Here is a 23,120-nt window from a genome sequence, read left to right as displayed (position 1 = left end):
ATTGGCGGTCCCCGTGTATCCTCCTCGTTCTAGCCATCTCTGCACATCTCAGCCTTGCTGGTCCGGGTGGAGCTAAGTCAGAGCTGGGACCTCGGTGCAGTGCCGTAAAGTCTGGAGAAGCTGGCTGCCCACCTCGCTCTTCCTTTCCTGGCAAGGAGACTTTCCAGCTGGGGAGACCCCTCTTGCTGCTGAGCGGTGCCTGCTGGGAATGGGGTGATGCAGGCAAATCGAAGCTGTCTTCCTTCCTTTTTTCTGTAGTTATTCCTAGGTGTTTTGTTCACTGTGTTGCTGAAGTTTTATAAGTGGACTCAAGAGCTCTTCCAGAGCTGGTTTGTTGTTGTTGTTTATTTGTTTGTTTCATGGACAGCTGTCTAATTGTTGATTTTTACGGGAGACAGAGGCTCCTGCACTGCCGTTTGAGATGAATTTTTAAAACTGAAATGCCTGCCTACTCTACGGCCACACTCTAGGCTGCTGGTTCTCAAGTAGCCTGCACGCTAGAGTCACCGGGGAGACTTTTCATAAACTTTGATATCTGGGACCCTCCTGACTAATTCAATCAGAATTTCTGATGTTAGAGCCCAGGCAGCCCCATTAAAGCTCCTCGAGTGAATCTAAAATACGGCTAGGTTGAAGAGCATCCTTCTGGGCGAGGTGTGGGACGGCCTAGCTCCGGGAAACCTTAGGACAGGTGTGGAGCTGACGGAAGCAGTGTGGCAGCTCACAGTCAGAGTGGAGATGCGCCTGACCCAGAACGTACCCTGTGATGACAGAGATTCAGTTAGTCTATCGAAAGCCAGAATTTCTATCAGCCTCACCAGTATTTATAAAAGACCAGCATTACAAGGCCTGTCACTGTATACTTCTGTACTGATTCAAGCTATTTAAAAGGTAATTAAAACTGTTTTAGTGCCAATGCTAAAAGTCTTTATGGTCAAGATGCTCAGCTTCACCATTTTACCAATTAAAAATCCATACCTTATGCACATAAAGTTTTCAAATCAGGTGGCCACTCCTGGGAAAACATAACCTTTTCTGTAAAAACACAACCTATTAAAAATTAGTATTCCATTTGTTAGGCCCAGGGTAGCTATGCCCATAACTGGTATAGAAATTACTCTGTCTTCTTTTAGTCCCATTTCTTCAAGCAGCTATTGTATCAGTAATATACTTTATCACATTCCTCCAGAAAGTCAGCCAGTACTGGAAAAAATTTGCCAAACGGACCTAAGTAATTAAAAAAAGAAAATACAAATGAATAAAATGAAACATGAAGAGAAGCAGTAGAAAAACTCATGCAATTAATTATGTTTTAAAAAATTATAATACAAAAGGATGACTATGCACCAAATATTTAAGTGTCAGTGGAGCAAAGACTAAAAAACATGAACAACCAATAAAAGAATAAAAATTGGAAATATTTTTAGAATTTTAAAGGGCCAGCAGTAATAAAATGTTTATGTGTCTAAAAGGAACCATTTCGAGTCATGTCCAGATTATTTTTAGGATCACAATTTAGAAGTTTGGTGGTTCCAGGAGTACTGATGCTAACCCTGTGTTTTTGATCAAAACATGCCATTCTCCAGTAACTTACTAAGTCAGTTTTCTTAAGAGATATAGTTCTATTAATTACATTATTTAAAAAAATAAAACTCTAACATCAGATTTGATGAACTTAAATTTTTTCTGAATTGTTTAATGATGTAGCATATATGTGTTCTATGGAGTTTTTTTTTGAGTCTAATTGCTATAGCCTAGCATAAAGGAAGCAGCGTCGGACTGCATTTTAGGAAACCTTATATTTGAACTTGACTCTCGGTGTATTTGAAGACGGTCCCACAGATATGCATTAACATGTACTTCCTGTTTGAGTTTTATAAACTTACCTGCTTTGTAGACTTCAAAACACATAAGTTGTTTTCTTTTCATCTGATCTTTAAATACGGTGTAAGCATAAAGTAGAGTTTTAACGGAAATTGTTGATAATGTTGTGATATGTTATTCAGACTAATAAAAATCCCATAAATTAGAAATCATGCTATATTAACACAGGCAATCATTGCTTGTCTCTTAATTGTTTATTGAATTACAGGTGGCAGAGCAGAAAGAAATTAGAGAATTTTTTGAGCCAAACATCTCTGACGATGACACAATACATTTCAAGCTGCCTAGATATAGACGTTTATTAGAAACAATTCTGAGATTTCTGATGCTGGTGGACTACATATTTCAGGAACTTATCCGTCAACTAATGAACACCGCAGTCACATTACTTTTGGAATTATTTAATAATTCTGCTAGAATGCCAGGTTCAGTGGAAAAAAAGAATGAAAATCTCATCAAGTAAATCATACATGTTTTACTTATAAATTTATAATCATAATGTTTTAAATATTGCCACTTACAGAGAAAATATCTAATAATTTAAGCTAGAATTTGATAATTCTTCTTATAGCAAATTATGTGTACTTAGTTTTGCAATTATTTGAACTATTACCTGCTAATACTTAATATTGTCCATAAAGTTTAAGAAAATTTTCCAATTTTTAAAAAAATTCCGCATATGTCAGGTTGCCATATAAAATACAGGATATTCAGTGTAATTTGAAATTCAGGTAAACGACAAATAATTTTTTAGTATAAGTATGTCCCAAATATTACCTCTACTAAAATTTATCATTTGTTTGAAATTCAAATTTAACTGGGTGTTCTGTACTTTTATTTGCTAAATCTGGCAATTCTCTGTATAGGTATACTGTACTCTTCAAAGTTCAGAGCTAGTTCATAAAGACACAACAGAGATTCTTGAAGGTGCCACAAATTTCAGTTGGAATTTGAGTCAATTCCATAGTAAGATCTATTGAGTATAAAATATTTCCAACTTCTATTTAACTATTAGTGTTTTGAAAACATTTTTCTTATCTTCACAACTGAGTCTATTATTTGTGAAATATGGACTGTAATTGAAATTGTGGACTACTGTATGTCCAAACTGTTAATTTAGCAGTATCATTTTAGTCAAATTAGTTTTAGTCTCATCACTAGAGAGTTAAAGATATATCAATTCATAAAATTTTGAAGATAGATAATATGTTGTTTTTTTTCCTAGTTTATTACTGAATCCACAGAGCTTAAATCACTTATCTAAGGTCTCATAACTGATTTTAATCAGTGCTGGGACTCTAACTTGTACGAATACAACTATTTAGTGATAGCACATTATCATTTCATTTCTTCTAAAACTGTGTATGTGTGTTTAGGAAAAGTCTTTAATTCTTAACATAATTTAAAAAAATATATTATTATAGTTAATTCATTATATTCCAGAAAATTTGCAAAACAAAAATCACCCTAATTCCATCACTTAAACACAGTGTCTTATTATTTTGGTGTAATTTCTTCTAGACTTTTTCTATATGTCTTCCTGTTTTTATCATCATAGTGTACTATTTATAGCTCATTTAAAAAAATACAACATGTCCTGTATACACTTTTTTATGTTATAGGAGGAATATATGGGTAGTGGTTCAAGTACATCTTTCTGTGGGGTCAGACCAGTTGGGTTCTAATTCCACCTTCTTGAAAATGTCCTTTGGGTCATAAAAGTAATTTTGAAGAAGCCCAATTTCTTTCTTTATTTCTTTATTTCTTTAGATTGTGTTTGAGGTTTAAATTCTAAGAAATCATTGCCTAATTCAGGGTCACGAAGGTTTATACCTATGTTTTCTTCTAATGTTTTACAATTTCAGCTCTTGCCTTTAGATCTTTGATGTATCTTGTGTTGATTTTTGTATATAGTGTGAGACAGCGGTTTAAGTTTATCCTTTAGCAAATTGATATACAATTTTCCCAGCACTGTTTCTTGAAAGAAAACATAGACAGTAAGCTCCTTGACATAGGTCTTGGCACTGATTTATTGGATCTGACTCCAAAAAGCAAAAAGAAACAAGTGAGACTACATCAGAATACTGCACAACAAAGGAAGCCACCAACAAAATGATAAGGCAGCCTACCAATGGGAGGAGAGATTTGCTAATTATACATTTAGTAAGAAGTTGACTTCCGAAATATATCAAGAATTCATACGACTCAATAGCAAAAAAAAAGAGCCAATTAAAAAATCGGCAGAAGATCTGACTAGACATTTTTCCAAATAAATTGTACAAATGGCCAACAGGTACATGAAAAGATGCTCGGCATCACTAATCATCAGGGAAATGCAAATCAAAACTACAATGAGATACCACCTCACATCTGTTAGAATGGCTGTTTTCAAAAAGACAAGAAATAACAAGTTTTGGTGAGGATGTGGAGAAAAGGGAACCCTCATGTACTGTTGGTGGGAATGTATATTGGTGCAGCCACTATGGAAAGCAGGATGGAAGTTCCTCAAAATATTAAAAATAGAACTACCATATGATCCAGAAATTCCACTTCTATGAATTTATCTGAAGAAAAATTAAAACACTAACTTGAACAGATCTATGCATTCCTATGTTCATGGCAGTATTATTTACAATAGCTAAGATATGGAAACAACCTAAGTGTCCATCAGTGGATGAATGGATGAAGAAGAGGTGAGATACACACACAAGGATATGTACATCTACACACACGCACACAATGGAATACTACTCAGTCATGAAAAGGATGCAGTCTTGCCATTTATGACACCATGGATGGACCTTGTTAGACAGAGAAGGACAAATATCGTATGATCTCATATGTAGAATCTAAAAACAAAACAAACAAAACTCATAGATACAGAGAACACGCTGTGGGTTCCCAGAGGGAACTGGGGTGGGGGAATGGGCAAAATGGGTGAAGGGGTCAGAGAAAACAAACTTCCGGTTATGAAATATACGTCTTGGGGATATGTACAGTACAGTGAGTGAGTAGTCTGATAATATCAGAGGGAACTGGGGTGGGGGAATGGGCAAAATGGGTGAAGGGGTCAGAGAAAACAAACTTCCGGTTATGAAATATACGTCTTGGGGATATGATGTACAGTACAGTGAGTATAGTCGATAATATCGTGTTTCATGTTTGAAAGTTGCTAAGAGAGTAAATCTTAAAAGATCTCATCCCAAGGGAAAAAAAACTATAACTTCGTATGGTGATGAATGGTAACTAGACTTGTCGTGTTGATCATTTCACAGTAAATACAAATATTGAATCGTACTGTATATCTGAAACTAAGGTCATATGTCAGTGGTACATCAATTTTAAAAAATGATTTCACGCTATTCTTTTGCTGCCAGAAACTCCCAATAGCTTTATTTTTTAACCTTACTTTTTCATCTCATATTCAAATATGAATCTTATCTTATGATGGCTTGATTTTGCTTTTTAACCCAATCTGATAGTTTCTGCCTTTTTTTTATAAAAATAATTTTTTATTAAAAGCAGCACAGTCTGAGCAGGAGACAATACAAAGAATGTAGGAAAATTGAACCTATTCACATTTAGTGAATGTGACTGATGGTCTTCAATTTTATTTCTTTCATTTTATTTATCTCATTATTTATTTGACTTTGTTACCTCTTTCCTTTTCCAGTTTTCCTACTTTTGCTGATTTCGGTCATATATCTCTTAATTCCCAATGCCCCCTTTCACCTTAAGATTTAGAGTACTTTCTGCATTTTGGTATGTTTATGACTTCTCCATCTTTCTAATAATTAGGATTAAAATTCTATTTCCCTATTAGTATATATATTTGTAAATATTTACTTTTCTATAAAATGTTCCCTTTTTCTATTTCTCCCCCCCTCCCCCACATTGAGGCTTATAGAATATTTTTATCTCCCCATCTTCTTGAAATGAGATATAGGAATTTTTCATGATAGTAAATATAAATAACATACAACTTATCATTCTAACCATTTTTAAGTGTGTAATTCAGTGGCATTAAGTACATTCAGCATTATGCAACCATCAGTATATCCATTTTCGGAACTTTTTCATCATCCCAAACTGAAACTTTATGGATTAAACAATGACTCCTCATACTCTGTGCACAGCCCCCACCAGGCCCTCGTAACCTCTATTATACTTTCTGTCTCTGTGAATTGACCTGTTCTAAGTACCTCATATAAGCAGATCATACAGTAGTTGTCTTTTGCTTATTTCATTTAGCATGATGTTTTCAAAGTCTGTAGCATGTATCAGTTTCTTTCCTTCTTAAGGCCGAATAATATCCCATTGTATGTATACATCACATTTTGTTTATCCATTCATCTGTTGATGGATATTTGGGTTGTTTTAACATTTGGGCTATTGTGGGAAATGGTGCATGAACATAGATGTGCAAATATCTGTTCGAGTTCCTGCTTTTAATTCTTTTTGTTTACGTACCCGGAGGTGGATTCTCTGGACCACGTGCTGATCCCACATTTAGCTTCTTGAGGAACTTCCTCCTGTCATCCGCAGTAGCTGTACCGTTTTAATTTTCACCATCAAAGGACCAGATTTCTGCCTCACCGACACTATTATTTTCCTTTTCAAAAATATACTGTGCATACTAACTTGAGGTCTTGATCTGTATTCCCCTAATGATGGATGATGCTAAGCATCTTTTCATGTACTTATTGGCCATACGTGTATCTTCTTTGGATCAATGTCATTTATGCATTCTGGACATTCATGAGATAGAAGAGTTTAAAAATACTTTTTTTCTTCCCATTTCTTAATCTAGAATATACAAGGACATCTCTGGAAAGACAACAAGCGAATGTGAAGAACCCGTTTATTCACACTTACGTGCTACTTCTGTTCTAAAGTCCGAAGTAAAAACAGAAGCTGATATTAATGAGGTAAAACGGTCTTTGAAAAATATAAACACAGATTTTTAACGAATGAATGAATGAAAAATAAGTAAATAATAAGTGAAATGAATCAGTTTTAGAATTAAAAATAGGATTTATGAATAATACAATTTCCTGCCCCAAACAAATTCACACACCTGCTCCCTGTAGAAAGCTATAATCACACTTATCTCATTTGGTCCATTTGTTCATGGACCGCTGAATGCTTCCTACATACCAGGAACTGAATTAGGCACTGAAAGGCAGCAGCGGGCAGAACAGATCCACTGCAGCTTATAGCCTGCCGAGGGAGGCAGATAAAGTCATGAGCACTATGAGGGAAAACAAGGGAGGATAAGGAACCACGGAGTGATGCGGTACGCTGCTGTCCACGGCTATGGTCAGGGGAGGCCACTCGACCTAAAGTAGCAGCCACCCCTCCAGCCCCCGCTCCTGTATACATCCAACTCTCTTTGCTTCTTTCTGGAGTAGTTTCTTTGATTGTGTCATTAACTTAAAAATGGCAAAAGCCAAATGTGAAAATTATTGAAATAGGAAATCTTTTCTTGCCATGAAGAATTATACCTCCCTCTCCCCACCTGGCATTATGTTCTTGGGATTAAACTCTATATGGTAGATGCTTGTCCTATTCGGCCAAAGCAGCATTTTTATGAGAGAGCACTGTATAATATGTACTTTATATACACATATTTTTAGGTAGGTTTGGTAACAGCAGAAAATGTCCACATGTATTAGGTAATGTTAAATATGCACATTTACCTGATTTGAAGTCTGGAAACGTGCAACAAAATAACAATGGTTATCTGTGGGTGGTGGGACTCTAGATAATTTTTACTTTCTTATATGTGCATTTTTATATAGCCTGAAGTTTTGTACAATATATATGCACTTTATTTGTAAAGTCGTTATTAAGTATATCGTACTTGCAAAGGTATAGTGCACATGTGCAATTTAAAGTATAATTAAGCAAACACCCATATTAGACCTTATCCAGCTCAAAAGTCTTTATTGTCTTCTGTGTATCCTTTCTTAATGAAACAGTTTATTTACTCATTCTACTGTTGAAGGAAATTTTGGTTTTTGTTAGTCTTTGTTTTTGCTATTATGTATAATTCTGCTATGAACATTCTTGTATATGTCTCCTTTACTATTGATTGGTTGGTTGGTTGGTTGCTAAAGAGTGAAATTTCTGAGCAAAAAGGCATATTTTTTTTCCAACTGTGCTGAGTAATGCAAAATTGTTTTTCCAAGTGCTTATACCAATTAAACAATCATTAGCAATACGTAAGATTTTATTGCTAGATCCTCACCAGTTCTCACCAAGAGGTAATTTCTTTGCCAATCAGATGGGAACAAAATGGCACTTTACTGCAGTTTTAATTTGTGTTTCCTTTATTAGCAGTTTGGCGGTGTATTTTTTAAATGTTATTGGAGACTCATATTTCATCCTCTGTGTCTTTTGCACGTTAATCTGTTGAGTTGTTTCTTATTTTGTGGGAATTCTTTATAAATATACTGCAATTATCCTACTAGATGGCTTGTTATTTTTATTCCTTTCTATTTTGATTATCAATAATTCTTAATTTCAATGTAATCGATTTATTAATCCTTTCATTTATGTTAGTGTTTGAAATTATTCATCATCTTGAGGTCATAGAGATATTTTGCATTTTCTTATAAAAATTTTAAAGTTCTTCACATTTGTCTTTAATTTATCTGGATGTGTGTGTGTGTGTGTGTGTGCGTGTGTGTGTGTGTGTGTGTGTGTGTAGTGTGTGAGCAGGATCCATTTTTATTTATTTCTATGTGAATAACTATCACCCAAGCACAATTTATTTACATTCTTTCCCTGCTGATCTGTAGTGCCCGCTCTTTCTTTATCATTTACCGTATATTTCCATATATGCGTGTCTTCTGTTCCTAGACTCTTATTCTGGTCTGTGGACATAGTTGCCTATTACTGTGCCACATCCGCAATGGATTAATGCTATCGCTTTACAATCAGCCTTCTCCTCTGTAGGAGTGTCTTGCCTATTTTCAGCCATTTGCATTTCCATATACATTTTGGAATCAAATCCTATGTAGATTTCGAATGAAATTGCCTAGAACATACAATTTTGCGGTGAGCTTTTATGATATTGAGCTTTCCTACCGTGGTTGTGTTATTTTAGTCTTCTTTAATGTCTTTCAATGCTTTTATAATTTTTTCTTGAAAATCTTGTCCTTTTTGAGGGGTTAGATTTAACCTAAGTGCCTTCTATCGCCAACCTGTACTCTAAAGGAATTGCTATTTTAGTTGATTCTACTAGTTCTTTTATGAACGCTTTCAAGTAGAAATATTTCAAGATAAAAATCTATGCACTGTTTTAATTTTTTTCTTGAGGATTAACATTAAATCAACCCTATGGACCTTTTTAAAACTATTGATATGCATTGCAGAATTTCTATCCAGACAAGGTTATACTAATTCTCTTAAGGACTTCCTCTTAAGTATACCCTATTTTATACTGGCTATTGCCTATTGATAGCTGAAAACCTGAATTAACTAGTCTTAATTTTTACATATATTATTCAGAATATGGAACAGTTTTCTTATGCTCAGTAGCTATTTATAGTTCTCTTTTTTATGACTTTTTAATGTCTTTTCCCATTTTTCTGATGTTTTCTTTTTTCTTATTGATTCACAAAAATTATTTATAAAATGTAGACCGTAATTATTTGTCATACACTGAAAATATAAATTCTAATGCTTTTGTTTGTTTTTCATTTTGTTAAATGTGTCTAACATGAGAAAAAAATTTTTAACACAATGAAAACTTATCAGCTTCAGGCTCAGATGAGTTCACTGGTAAATTTCAGCAAACATTTAAGGAAGATATTTTACAGAGGATAGAAGCAGATGGAATACTTTCTAACTTATTTTATGAGACCAGTGCTACCTTATTACCAAACCAGATGAAGGCATTACAAGAAAAGGGAGTTACAGACCAATATCTCTCATGAACATAGGAACAAAAATCCTCAATGAAATATTAGCAAATTAAATCCAACATTGAATAGAAATAGCCTTTCAAGTGGGATTTATCCCAGGTATGCAAGGCTAGTTCAACATTTGAAAATCAACTAATATAATCCATTACATCGACAGGCTAAAGAGCAAAAAATTACATAATCATAGCAATAGATACAGAAAAAGCATGACAAAATATAACACCCATTCATGGTAAAAACTCTCAGTAAACTCGGAAGAGAGAGGAACTTCTTCAACTTGATAAAGAATAGCACAGCTCAGCTTGCCCCTCTATTTACTCTGCTTCCTTTCACCCCCTTCTACGGGTATTGATCCAAGTGAGCTCCTTCGTACACATCCTGCCTGTCTCAGGGTTCGCTTCCCGGGAGACCCAGTCTATGTAAGTATATACACACACATATAATTTATTGTCCATGATTGTTACATGATATTTTCATACGTCAGATTTTATACATCTGTACTCCTCCCGACACTTAAGTTGCTGCCAAGTCTGTCCTCCCACTGACAAGGCAGTGGATAAACAGCCTCTTGACAGGCGTTCCTGTTGGACTGGATAATAATCTCTCTTTGTTACCCATATTTGAGAGTAGGTTGCCGGGTCGTAGGATGTATGCAGTTTACTTTAAAGTACTGCCGCCCCGCTCTCCAGCAGGAGTAGGAGGCACAGTCCCATTACTAGTGCATCTCTCCATATCCTTGCTCCATAGCTGGTGCCTGTTTAACTGTCACCGGTCTACTGTGTCCTAAGTGGTGTCTCACTTTGTATTTCTATTTCGGTCTTGACTACTGAGGCTTCACATGGATATTAACTATTTTAATTTTCCTTCTTTGAATTGCTTATAGCTGTCTTTTGAAGCTTTTTTTTTTCTATTGGGGTTCTTACTGATTTTGAGGACTTTCTTGTATATTCTAGATACTGATTCTTTGTTAATTTTAGACTGTAACTATTACCTCTCAACTTTGTCCCCATCCGTTAACTTTACCTATAGATCGTTGGTAATGTAAATTCTTAATTTTTATGCCATCGAATTCAACGCTGATTCTGATTTTCCAGTTTGCTAGTGATTAGATTTGATGTCTACAGCCTCGTGAACTTGCTACTACTCCATCTGTCCCATGCAGCCCAGGTTTTAGCATCTTGTTCTCACTTTGCCCGTAGAATCTAACCTTGGTTTGCTCCTGTTTTAGCCTCATGTTGGGGTGGACTGCTTTTTGGAGCTCATTCTAGTGTCGAGTCCAAGATAAAAAAGATAATTATTTTGGAATATGTCGAGTCAGAGGTACCTGTGGGCAACCAGGTGAAAATTTCTGTTAGGATGTTGGACATACAGATGTGACTCTGAAGAAAGAGATATGGCTAAAGTCCTCCCTTCACTCCCCAGTGCATGCTGCAGAAGTTATAGTTCCGTTCAGTTTACACTTTAGAGGAAATCAAACTAGTTATTGATCCATTCCTGCTGGCTCAAAAAGCATGACAGTGAAAAAAAAAGTCTTTCTTATAAAAAGATTTTCAAACTCTAGTTTTTAACTGTGGGCTTTGAACTCATAGACCCATGACCAAACTCCAGCCTTAGCATACGCTAGCAGTACAGCCTCTGACAAATTGATATAAGCTTCCTGAGTCTCACTTTCTTCTTATGTGCAATCGGAGGAATAATTTCTATCTCAGGGTTACTATGAGGATGAATGAGGTGAAGGTGATTCATTTACTATAGTGCGTTGGATGTGGCAAGCACTCATCAAATAGTAACTATGCTATATCAAATAGCGTACTCTAAGTACTATGTCAAGTATACTTATGTATCTGATATAAGTACACTATATCAAATGGTAACTATACATATTTTGAGAATGATTCTATGCAAAATATTTGTTTACTATAATATTAGAAGGTATATAGGGCTTGAGGTTCAACCATTTCCACAGTGAGAGGTTATTTTCCAGAATAAGCTTTGCAACACATTATTCATTTGGAATTATCTGTATGAACTTTTTTTAATAAACATAACATAAAATTTACCATTTTAACCATTTTTCAGCGTGATCTTCGTATACATTAGTACGTTAGTACAATATCATCTAACCATCACCACAGTCCATTTCTAGAACTTTACATCATCCCAGACAGAAACTCTGTGCCCATTCGTGTAGAACTTTTAAGGCTCGAAAATCACCTGTAGCATGGGCTCTCTCTTCAGCAGCTTAATAGGCTGCTAATGGCGTTTTATTTATGCTGTTAACTTCCTGCACAAAATTCTTTGTTAATGCTAGAACTAATGGTTGGGGTTCTAACAGGTGGTTCAGATGACCACACTGAGAAACACAAGCACAACAGATTGCTTATGGGATATGAGGGATCAGTAAGTTGAGAACCCATGCCTAGACAGAGCCTAAGAGCAATGACGTTGTGTAAATGAGATATTTATACCTAAAATACTGGGTATTCTTCCATAGGGATGACTATGCTACTGCAAGTTAAAGTGAAGAGCTAAGACCTGTAGTCATGACTTTGAAATATATTCCTGATTTGTAAGTCTTAAATCTGAGTACACAGTAGAGTCACCTGTTCAGCTTTTAAATGATTCAGATTTCTGGGCCTTGCTCCTGACTTTTTAACTCAAAATTTCTTGGGATAGAATTTATAGTTTTAATAAGTTCTAAAATAATTAACATGTGGCTACTCTACCTTCAATTTACACAGTTTTTTTCAGGGAGGACTACTGTGTTTTAATATATCATCTATTTTATATTAATTTACTTATTTTTAACATGCATAGACCAGTTATATGGTAATACAATGTTATTCAGTTATACTGAAGTTATTTGTCATTTAAAATTTAGGTCTGTATTATCTTAAATTAAAAGAAGTGTTCTTTTAGTTAATACATCGTCACTGGAACTCTAACATATCTGTTGAATTAGATTCTGAATAGTATTAAAGTGAATAAAGATTTGAGAAAAACATATGCACCAATATTTGAAGTAAATCTACACTTGAGAATTCCTGCTGAGAGCGATTCTTCAGAAAATTCTACAGAGAATTTTTCTGAGCTTGACAAGTGCTCCGAAAAATCTGTGATGTGTGAAGATGACGAAATGTCGATGAATGAAGTCAATTTTGTCATCAAACAGTCAAGTGAAGAACTTCCGATCATGAAACCAAAAAAGTTTAGTTACAACCTCGAAAAAATTTTTTCAGGTAAGACGTATGAGACTATAAAGACTGAAGGGAAGTGTCCTAACAGCCAGACAATAAACAAGTGAGAGAAAACGTAGTCATTTACGTATTATCGGTTAGTGGGTTACGATTTTTATAAATGTGTAAGGAAGAATGCTCCAGGTGAGCATCTACTTACAGGCCCTTTGCGGTGCCTGTGGATAAGAATGCCATTGTTCATTTTTATCTCAGTACACGTGCCATTTCTAACTGAGGGGACCTGAGGACCCCCTTCTTGGGATGCTTGTTAAAAATGCAGACCCTTGGATTCCATCTGAGACCTCATTAATCAAAATCTGGGGGTGGGGTGTACTGTTTGAAAACTCTTTAAAATGACCTTTCAAGTTTATTCTTAGGCTATTTGGAAAGCATTGACACATATCAAGTTGCCATTTAGCGGATATAAATATCAATCAATTTTTTTATTCTCTCTTTCTTTCGATGGATTCTAATAGACATAGAAGTGGTGACTGAGTTTAAGAATAAATACACGTATGATGAGTAAGTAGTAAACGTTTTTGAAATTTCAAGTAATTTTATATGTTAGTTACTTCATTCTCCTGAAATGTGCTTTTATTGTTTTCTCTCTTAGATTTTTAGAATTTCCTACAAATCTCTTTATTGCTCCCAACAGATTGGAGTTTTCAATAAAAATTCAAAAAATGGTGACTGATATTGAAAAATGTATAAGTAAGTATTTTAAGGGTTAATTAGATACATTGTCTTCTTTGGCAATGTTTACTTAAATTTAGGCATTTGATGCTTTTACCCAGGGATGTGGCAGACACTACGATATATTAGGAGATTATAAATTTATACTCTTTGAGATCAGTCAGTGTGAATTGGGAATTATTTGGAACTATGTGTGAATTATACACATAATCATAGAGTGCATAAAAGATGGGAATCAGGAAAATGGTGAAGGCCTGGATTTTTTTCAATAATTTCAACGGAATTTTATGAGACTTAAATAAGCAATATCTTAGATGTCACAGTAAAACAAAGATATTATTTCCACCTCAAGTAGATTTTTATTAATTCTTTTCCAGCTGCGTGTACACAGTCTGAAATTACATGGTAATTACTAGCCTGACCAATGAACTTATCCTTTCTGCACAATCTAAGCAGGATCCTCTGCAGCTCCCTAATTGCTGTGGCATCCTCTAGTCCCATCATGATGGTTTGCTGAATTCCGAGGACCCTCTCTCTGGCCTGAGCTGGGATCCAGTGCATTATTTGATTTCTTTTGGCAGGCCTCAAGAATCCAGTCTTTCCTCACTATACTTACTGTTGAGTTGTGAGAGGTCTTTATATGTGCTCTGGATACAAGTTCCTTATCAGATAATAAGATTTGCAAACATTTTCTGCCAGCCTGTGCTTTATCTTTCCATTCTTTTTCACAGAGCTAAACTCCTTAATTTTGAGAAAGTATAGCTTATTCTTTTTCTGTCTTTTATAGATGATGCTTTTAGTTTTGTATCTAACTCTGTCTAACTCAAGGTCACACAGATTTTTCCTGTAATTTCTCCTAGATTTATAGTTGTGTGTTTTATATTTAGGTATGTGATTCATCTTGAGTTTATGTTTTATAATGCATAAAGTATAGGTCAAAGGTTTTTTGGTTTTTTTTTTTTTAGTTTTTGCTTGTGGACATCCAATTTTGCAGCTAGACTGTGAACTCATTGATAGTAGAGGCTGTGTCTTTAGTGTCCTCAGAATGGTATAATGCTCTTCACATAGCATATACACTTCCAAGTATTGTTAACTTAATGACTTATTCTCTGCTTCTATTTTAATCACGCCTCATCCCACCACCACCCAGTTACCTATGAGTGATATCTTTTGTTTTCATAATATTAAATTCAAACTTTTACACTTGTCTTTAAATTCCATTTATCAAAATAGAATATTATCTAGCTCCCACAATAAATCAGCCTCAGTTTTTAGTAGTTCTAGATGTCATGGATAATTTTAAGGTGTTGCTTTTAGTGGGACTTCTGAAATTACTAACTTTTTACTTATGTATTTTAGCCAAAATTATTCCTCTTTACAAAGATCCCCGCCTGTCCATCTTTACTGATTTGGTTTTAATTATGAATATGCCTGATAAGAAAAGACATATAACAGACTATAAGAAGCACACCACATGGCCAGATTGTCACATCCTTTTTGAAATGGATCCTGCGTACCAAAATAAAGTAAGTTTAAAAACAGTTTTTCTTAGGGAACATTCGGTTTAAGAAGCAGAAACGCACTGAAATTCTTCGATGAAAAGGGTTTAATGAAAAATTAGAGTCTCATAAGTTACAGCAATTGGAAAATCATTCTCACCTCATCGCCCCCCATTTGTCTTCTTCATGATATTTCATTTCTGTGCTTTTTTCCTGACTTTGACTATGAAAATGAGCTTTCTTTTTTATGGTTCCCTCATAATATTGCCTTGCCGAAATGTTGAATTGTCATGGCCCTGGCTTTTCCCATTACTATCTAACTGGGTATTTTTGTTCAAATATACAAGAGAATGTAATTGTCTTAGCTTCAGTTAGGATTCAGTTAGGATAGCTGTGCCTACTTTGGATAGTGTGTGGAATTGACCTTTTCTAGGGCATAGAACATATACACTAAAACAGGATGACAAACAAGGAATAACTGATTGGTATCTCTAGTACATGGCTAAAAATAACATGCTAATTATATAGTTAAATAGCCTTGTAAACCTTTTCATAAAAGCCAAATATAAAAAAGTGATCTAAATTTCTTCAAGTCTTATGTTTCCAAGGTATTTATTTAGTAGAGGTTCTTAATGCAATTAACCACGTAAAACTATTATTTTAAATATTTTAACAAAATTATTAGCATATAGACCACACTATTTTTACCCTTAAAATAAAATTCTAACTAACTTTTTAACATTTTTATTTATAGATTGTGAGTCTCCTGACTATTATTGGTGATAAAATGGGCCTAGTTAATGATTACAGCCGCAAGTTTTTAAAATATTGTACTATGGTAGAAAAGGCCAAAATCATGAGTGTAAAAATATCATCGATGGAAGAATTAACATCAACACAGTTTAAAGTGATACTAGCTAAATTTATAAACTATCTTAGACATATCGTTAATATGGTCATTGAGAAACGCATTGGTATTTTCAAGGTTTTAAGTCTTGATTATCAGTCAGAATGCTTACCATATGTTGAGAATATCATACAAATAAGCCACGACCTCTTGCGATCTATAATTGAAAAAAAGAATACACATCTATTGGAAGTAAGTATTTTGAAAATTCCTATTGCTTGAAAATCTTTAAGATTAGTAGGTTATAATTTTAAATGTCTACTTAGAAAACATACATAATAAGTATTATCTTCAGAGAGTTCCCATATGCATTGCATTTAGGTCTGATCAAATGTCGCTTCCTCAAAGAAACCTTCTCTGACCACCATATCTATAAATATGCCCCATATCACTTTCTACCTGCTTTTCCTATCGGGAATCGTTGCAAGATTTTAAGCAGGGATATGACATGATGGAATTTGCATTTTTGTAGGGACCACCATGGCTGCAGTGTGAAGAATGGATTAGAGTGGGACAAGAGCAGAGGATAGATGATTCTGTGTCTAGGGGGAGAGGTGACGATAGCTTGAACCAAGGAAGTAGCAAGGTGGAGTCTGAGAAGTATGTGGACCTGAGATCTATTTAAGAGATGGAATCAACAGGATTTAGCGATTGACAACGTAAGGGATAAGAGAAAGAATGGAAATTAAAGATGCCTCTAGGCAACAAGGTGGTCGGTGATTGCAGTTCACTGGGAGAGGTCACATAGTGCTTGTTCAATTGCGTAATAATTGAGTAGAATACTCAGGGAGACATGTCTGGATACCAGGAGAGAGTCTAGACTGGAAACGTTTAAATGATCAGCATACAAGTGGTCATTAAAATCATCAAAGCGAATGAGAATGTCCCTGTTTACACACGTTGTGGCAGTAGAAAAAAACAACAGGAGCCTGAATAATGTCACTATGTAGGGGATTGCTAAAGGAGCCCACGAAGTACACTGAGGAGGGGCAGCCAGAGAGATGGAAGGAAGCAAGAGTGTTTTGAGAAGGAGGGAATGTGTAGCAATTTTTAATGCTGCAAAAAGCTTAAGAAAAGATCAAAAAGTGTCGATTAGATGAAAGGTACTATGTGCTGTATATAATGGAATATATATTATCTTTAGACCCGCAATAATCCTGTAATATACAAAAATTACTCTACTTAATTCAGGTTGCATTCTCCAACAAGTATCTGAAAACCCAGAAAATAGTGTTTATTAAATGAAGAGTTGCTTCGTCTAGAGCAGAAAGAAGTCTGAGTGTTGGGAGCCAGGGCTGGTACGGTAGCTATGGTGCCGGCATCGTTCTTTCCGCCCCGTCCCCCTTGCCGGTGACTGCAGCCACAGAGGCACAGTGCTCACACCCTAGGCGTAGAAAGAAACAAGGGGGAAGCCGAAGAAGCAGCATGGTGAATTTCACTTTCCTTCTCATCGCCAGAACTGGGTCGCAAAAGGACCTGGCTGAGATGGCCCAGGTTAAGCTCCCTGTCCTCTGTAGTAGAGGAGAACAAGCAAAAAGCTGAACGGGTTGGGTCTCAAGTCCGCAAGCTTATAGCCCATCCCTTTGGCTACTCAGACACTTCTTCCCACATATTGAATTTTAGGAGACATAATATTACTGTTCTCATCTGGTTGAGTACTAAACCAACTGAAAAATAAGGCAACAAGTTAAGACGAAAAAAGTTAAAAATATTTCCTTAATGAATAATGTGGACCCTGGAGTATATGGCTTCTATTTGCTCGAAATTAACCTTCCCCAAACTGAAGCCCAGAATTAGCGACTTAACCCACTCAACACTGGTTGCCCTGAAAAACTGTCAACCTCGTGGCTACAGCACGCCACTGTCATTCTACGACAGTGAGCGGAAAGGAACACGTACTCTTTGTGGACAAGCTGGTTTTTGAGAAGGCCTCAGCTATGCCTACCAAGTTTCTCCGTCCAAAGTCACCAACCACAGAAGTCACTTCGCCTTCCTATGGAAAAAAAAAATTGCAAATAACTACCTCACCAAATGAAGGACAGCACTTTTTAAATAAAGGCAATAAAAATTAGACATATAACGTAGCATTAACAATGCCTGGCCTTCAATCAGCAATTACTAAATATGCTTAGAAACAAACAAACGAAAAATATGCCTCACAACTATGAGGAAAAACGAAGTCAATGAAAACGGGCCTAGAAATGACCAAAAAAAAAAAAAATGGGACTATTGGACAAAGACATTTAAACAGCTTATCTAATTATGTACAAGTATTTAAATAAAAACACAAACATGACAAGTAGATGGAAGAGATTATAAAAAGCCAAATAAATGTAACTTAAATTGGTGAAAAATACAATATCTTCAATGGGAATTTCACTTCATGGGATTAGTAGATTAGGCACTGTAGAAAAAAATCCGAACTTGAAGAAATAGCAATACAATTATCACAAAAGAAGCACAAGGAGGAAACGAGACAGAAGAATCATAGTTTTTAGTTCCAGAAAGTTGTTTCTGAGCTATGATTTTTTAGGAATCTGTTATGAAAGTTCTGTTTAGTCACCCCCTTTCTAGCTCCTGCATTCCCCCATGTGTGTCTTTATTTTTTGAGACTTTTGGTAGCTTCTCTTAATATGGTTAAGGAAGTTCTCATATTTTGAAAAGAATTCCTAATGTGATAGAATTCTTTTATAATAAGTGATTTTTATCAAGTGCTTATTATGTATCTCTTGAGATAACCATACAGTTGTTTTAATCTTTTAATGTGGATAATGACATAAATTGACTTTCTAAAGTTAGTCTCACATCCAGATTGGTAGATTTAGCTTGCCAGATTGCACATGTGCATACATATACATAATCTTTAAGATTTTTGCATTTATGCTTGTAAGTAAAATTGATCTGTGATTTTCTTTTACCATCCTTATCTGGTTTTGGTATCAATGAACTACCAGTGACATAAAGGAAGTTGTGTGTATTTCATCTTTTTCACAAAATTGGAATTATCTGTTTCTTTGTAATATGGATCTGTATTTAACAGTTATTTTTTCTGGAATTTAATTGGGATTTGCGGTCGGAGTCAAGATAATTGTGTTTGTTTACTCAGTCTTCTGTTTCATTTTTGATAAAATGTGGCAGGCACCATTATAAGCCTATGACTAAATTATTTAATCTTCAGAACGACAGAGGAGGACACCAGGTTTATTCAAATAAATCTGTCTGCTTAGGTTCTCACAGTTAGTAAATACTGGAGCTGGGATTCAAACACAAGCCTGTTCATGTAAGCCCTGTGTTAAAAATGTGTAGGCAAGAGTGTGTTCATTCACGCATGCTCACATGCACACACTCACGCGTGCACACACACACACACACACACATTCACACCATAGTAAAATTTCTGATGGGTTAACAGTGGTTGTTTCTAGGTGATAGAATAATAGGTATTTTTATATTTCATAAACTTTTTTTTGTATTGCATTTTTGCACGAGCATTTGTTACTTTTATAATCAAATAGAACAAAGTGTTTGAAAATTAGAGACATATACAGGCAATTAATTCAAGGCTGTGAAACTGAAAATTGAACGACATTGATTTCAAAATTATGCACAGAGTATTCCTTAAGAGTCATTGAAACAGGAAAAAAATATGATAAAATTATAATGAGTATAGAAATACAATTCTTTTGAAAATTTCATGGAATGATACACATATAATAAAAAGTATGGATGCTCTAATGAATACATATAATAGATACAAATGTGATTTGGATTCAGATTTGAGTTTGAATCATAGCTCTGTGACTCAATAAATTTCTCATCTTAGGCTAATTAATCCCTCTGAGAGTCAGTTTCCTTCTGTACAAAATGCAGAAAATAACTATTAGCAAACATACTATCGGAGCAAATTGAGATCGCGTATATAAAGAGCTTAGATCATGTATATAAAGAACCTAGATCATGTATAAAGAACCCAGCACGTAAATGCTCAAAAGACAGTAGCACTTATACACTGTTCACCATTCATCCATACTCTTGTTATCATTATTACATTTATTTCATAGAAACAAAATTATTCATAATGGTACTTCTTTAATGTCTTAGTAGCATTTTTATGCGCAAGATACATTCAAGTTATTTCTGTCAATAATAGAAAGGATTTGGTCATATTAATACCTCAGTATTTTAAAAATATTTAGAATGTGTAGATGATTTTGTTTTCTTTTTCTGAAATTATAATTAAGTTGGAGATAATCAAAAAGAATAATTCATCTTCTAAAATAGTGAAAAATGATTATATGATCATAATTGATGTGTAAATGATTTCAGGTTGTAGACTCATCTTTGCGAAAGCTGGAATCTGATCCCACGGAAATAGAAGAATTTTTGGAACATTTTACTTTTTTGGGTGCAGTTTCCTCAAAAATAACTGAATTAGAAAAAGAATATTCAACCGTTGCTCAACTGTATTCTGTTTTAAGGTATTACCAGATCCATATTTCAGAAGAGCAAGTTGCCATATATAAAATCCTTCTTCTCAAGTTTGGTCAACTAAAAACTGCTATGAAGTTAAGTGATACAAATAAAGATGCTGCTATTATTAAATTCAGAGACAATTTGGAAGCATATATCACTAGTCTACGGGTCGACATTAGTAATTTAAAAACCAAGGTAAGTTTTTGTTTTCGTTAAAACTCAGCTTGATATTAGTCTCATATAAGCCTAAACATATAGGTATTTTCTTTGTACGGAATCTTAGGTAAATAATTTAACCCATGTATTCTTAACCTGGAATTCACAAACAGAATTTTGTTGATTTGTGCACTTGAATAGGAAGTAAAATTACATGTCTATTTTCGCTAACCTCTAACTGAAATTTAGCAATTTCTTCAATTATGAGTGACTATAGACAGCAAACGACATCAAAGCTGGTGACCTTTTTCGTAGGCTTCAACAGACTACCAAAGGGGCACATGGCGTGGAAAGGACTAAGAGAACCAGAAGCCTTTCTTGGCCTTCCTTAGACTGGGCCAAACGGTAATGATAGTTCCAACTTCACTTATTTATCATGAGGAGCAAACTGCAAACACCTAACATTTCTTGAGCCTTTACTAAGTGTCCGTAACTATGCCAAATGCTTTACCCTTTTATCTACATGAAAAGAAAAACAACCAGCTGAGATTTAAAGGGGTCACGTAACTTGCCTAAGGTCGCGCAGCAAGGAAGAGCCACGCACCAGGGACCTTGCTTCTCACCACCCCTCTATCCTCGCCACCATTACGCGTTATCATTAATTTATTCAATACATTTTGAGTACCTAATGTGTACTAGGCACAATGTTAATTGTTTCAATTAATCTTTTTTTTTTCAATTTCTCCATCTGTACAGTTGATCTGTGCTGTTGCAAATGAATATAATGAAGATAAAAAATATAGTCGTAGGAAAGTACCTGACATACATCTTCCATTGCAGTCTTTAAAATACTACTAGAAATGTACGGATACATACATACATACAAAAGTTTCTCATTTCTCCCATTTATGTTTGTGAAGTGTGTTAGGTTGGACACTGGTGGAAGTGGAGATCTGTCACAGTAAGTTTATTGGCGAGTGCTTGTAGCAGCAGTGTCAGAGACTGAGGGAATCGAGGTTGGACAGAGGGAGAGGTTGAACTGTACTGTCATTGCTACAAATGAGTCAAAGGATCCTATGGGAATCTCTACACCTGGGATGCCCCTGCAGAGTTATTCTGAATGAGGCGAGAAAGCTGGGCCTTTGTACCTCCAGGATGGACCTGCAGAGGGCGTGTAATCTTGGGTGACTTAGTTATTTTCAGGCCAGGGAGATTCCCTGGGAGGGACTCAACTATGCAGAGGAAGTATCTGTCTTCAAGTTCACTGATTCTTTCCTCTATCATCTCCATCCTGCTGTTGAGCCAAATCCAGTAAGCTTTCATTTTTTTAATTGTGATCTTCAGTTCTAAAGTTTTCATTCGTTTCTTCATTATGACTTTTTGTTTTTCTTTGCTAATATGCTCTATTTTCCTGCTGCTTTTAAGAGTATTCATCTTTGGAGGGGGGGGGTGCAGCATTTTTATAACACCTGCTTTAAATTCTTTGTCTGATAATTCTAATATCTATATCATTTAGGTATTTGTATCTGTTGATTATGTTTTCCCATGTGTGTTGAAGTTTCCCTTATTTTTTTGTATACCGAATAATTTTATATCATATCTTCTGGAATAAATATGCCGTAACACTCTGTGTCTTATTTAAATCTCATAGAACATTGATATTTTTGTTTCAGAAGGCAGTAGATTGAAGTTTAGGTGACATGTTCCAACCCACTTCCTTTGGGCTGTAGTTGCATTTTCAGTTAGCACAGCTTTGCAGGGCTGTTCGGATTTATACCACATGTACACCATTTTATAGTCAGTCTTGTTCTGGGTTGTGGTCTGTTTAGTCTCAGAGTCTGACGTGCTGACATGGGTCAGATCTGTATGTGTGCAGCTTAGGGGCGAGCCCCAGAGTTTATAGCCAATTTTATGCAGTCACTTTCTGGAGTACCTTTCTCTCTACAATCTTTCCAGTATTTTCCAGATTCTTTGGATTCTTCTCAGTCCTCTGGTTAGAAAGCTGGGCCTTATAACTGTGCTCTCCCATCCACTTCCAAAACTGCATCTGGAGCAAAGCAGCAGAACACAGAAAAATCAACAGCATCGACCCTCTGTGGAACCACAGCTCACCTGAACAGAGAATAAAGTTCTCCTGCAGTTTCAGCTCCTGAGGCTTTGATTGCCACCAGCTACTAATATGACCCTGGAATTGCTTGAGGGCTGGGATGTGACAGGACAAAAAGAAAGAAAGAAAGAAAGAAAAAGAAAGAAAGAGAGAAAGAGAGGGAGAGAGAGAAAGAGGGAGGGAGGTAGAGAGGGGAAGGGAAGGAAGATGGAAGGAAGGAAGGAAGGAAGGAAG

General features: G+C 35.4%; 1 protein-coding gene across 1 annotated transcript in view; it reads left to right on the top strand.

Annotated features, from left to right (window-relative positions):
* Window positions 1-23,120, top strand: part of DNAH14 (dynein axonemal heavy chain 14) — a 209,823-nt gene that overhangs the window by 30,722 nt on the left and 155,981 nt on the right. The window contains exons 9-16 of the mRNA XM_039883632.1: window positions 2,093-2,343; window positions 6,695-6,812; window positions 12,778-13,054; window positions 13,528-13,573; window positions 13,665-13,762; window positions 15,104-15,270; window positions 15,998-16,342; window positions 20,477-20,818. Coding sequence (XP_039739566.1) covers window positions 2,093-2,343; window positions 6,695-6,812; window positions 12,778-13,054; window positions 13,528-13,573; window positions 13,665-13,762; window positions 15,104-15,270; window positions 15,998-16,342; window positions 20,477-20,818 — 1,644 coding nt within the window. The remainder of the gene's footprint in view (window positions 1-2,092; window positions 2,344-6,694; window positions 6,813-12,777; window positions 13,055-13,527; window positions 13,574-13,664; window positions 13,763-15,103; window positions 15,271-15,997; window positions 16,343-20,476; window positions 20,819-23,120) is intronic.

Source organism: Pteropus medius, unplaced genomic scaffold (assembly GCF_902729225.1).
Source record: "Pteropus medius unplaced genomic scaffold, Ma_sr-lr_union100, whole genome shotgun sequence".
NCBI classification, from domain to species: domain Eukaryota; kingdom Metazoa; phylum Chordata; class Mammalia; order Chiroptera; family Pteropodidae; genus Pteropus; species Pteropus medius.
Note: the sequence above shows the minus strand (reverse complement) of the source record. Positions and strands in the feature narration are given on the sequence as shown.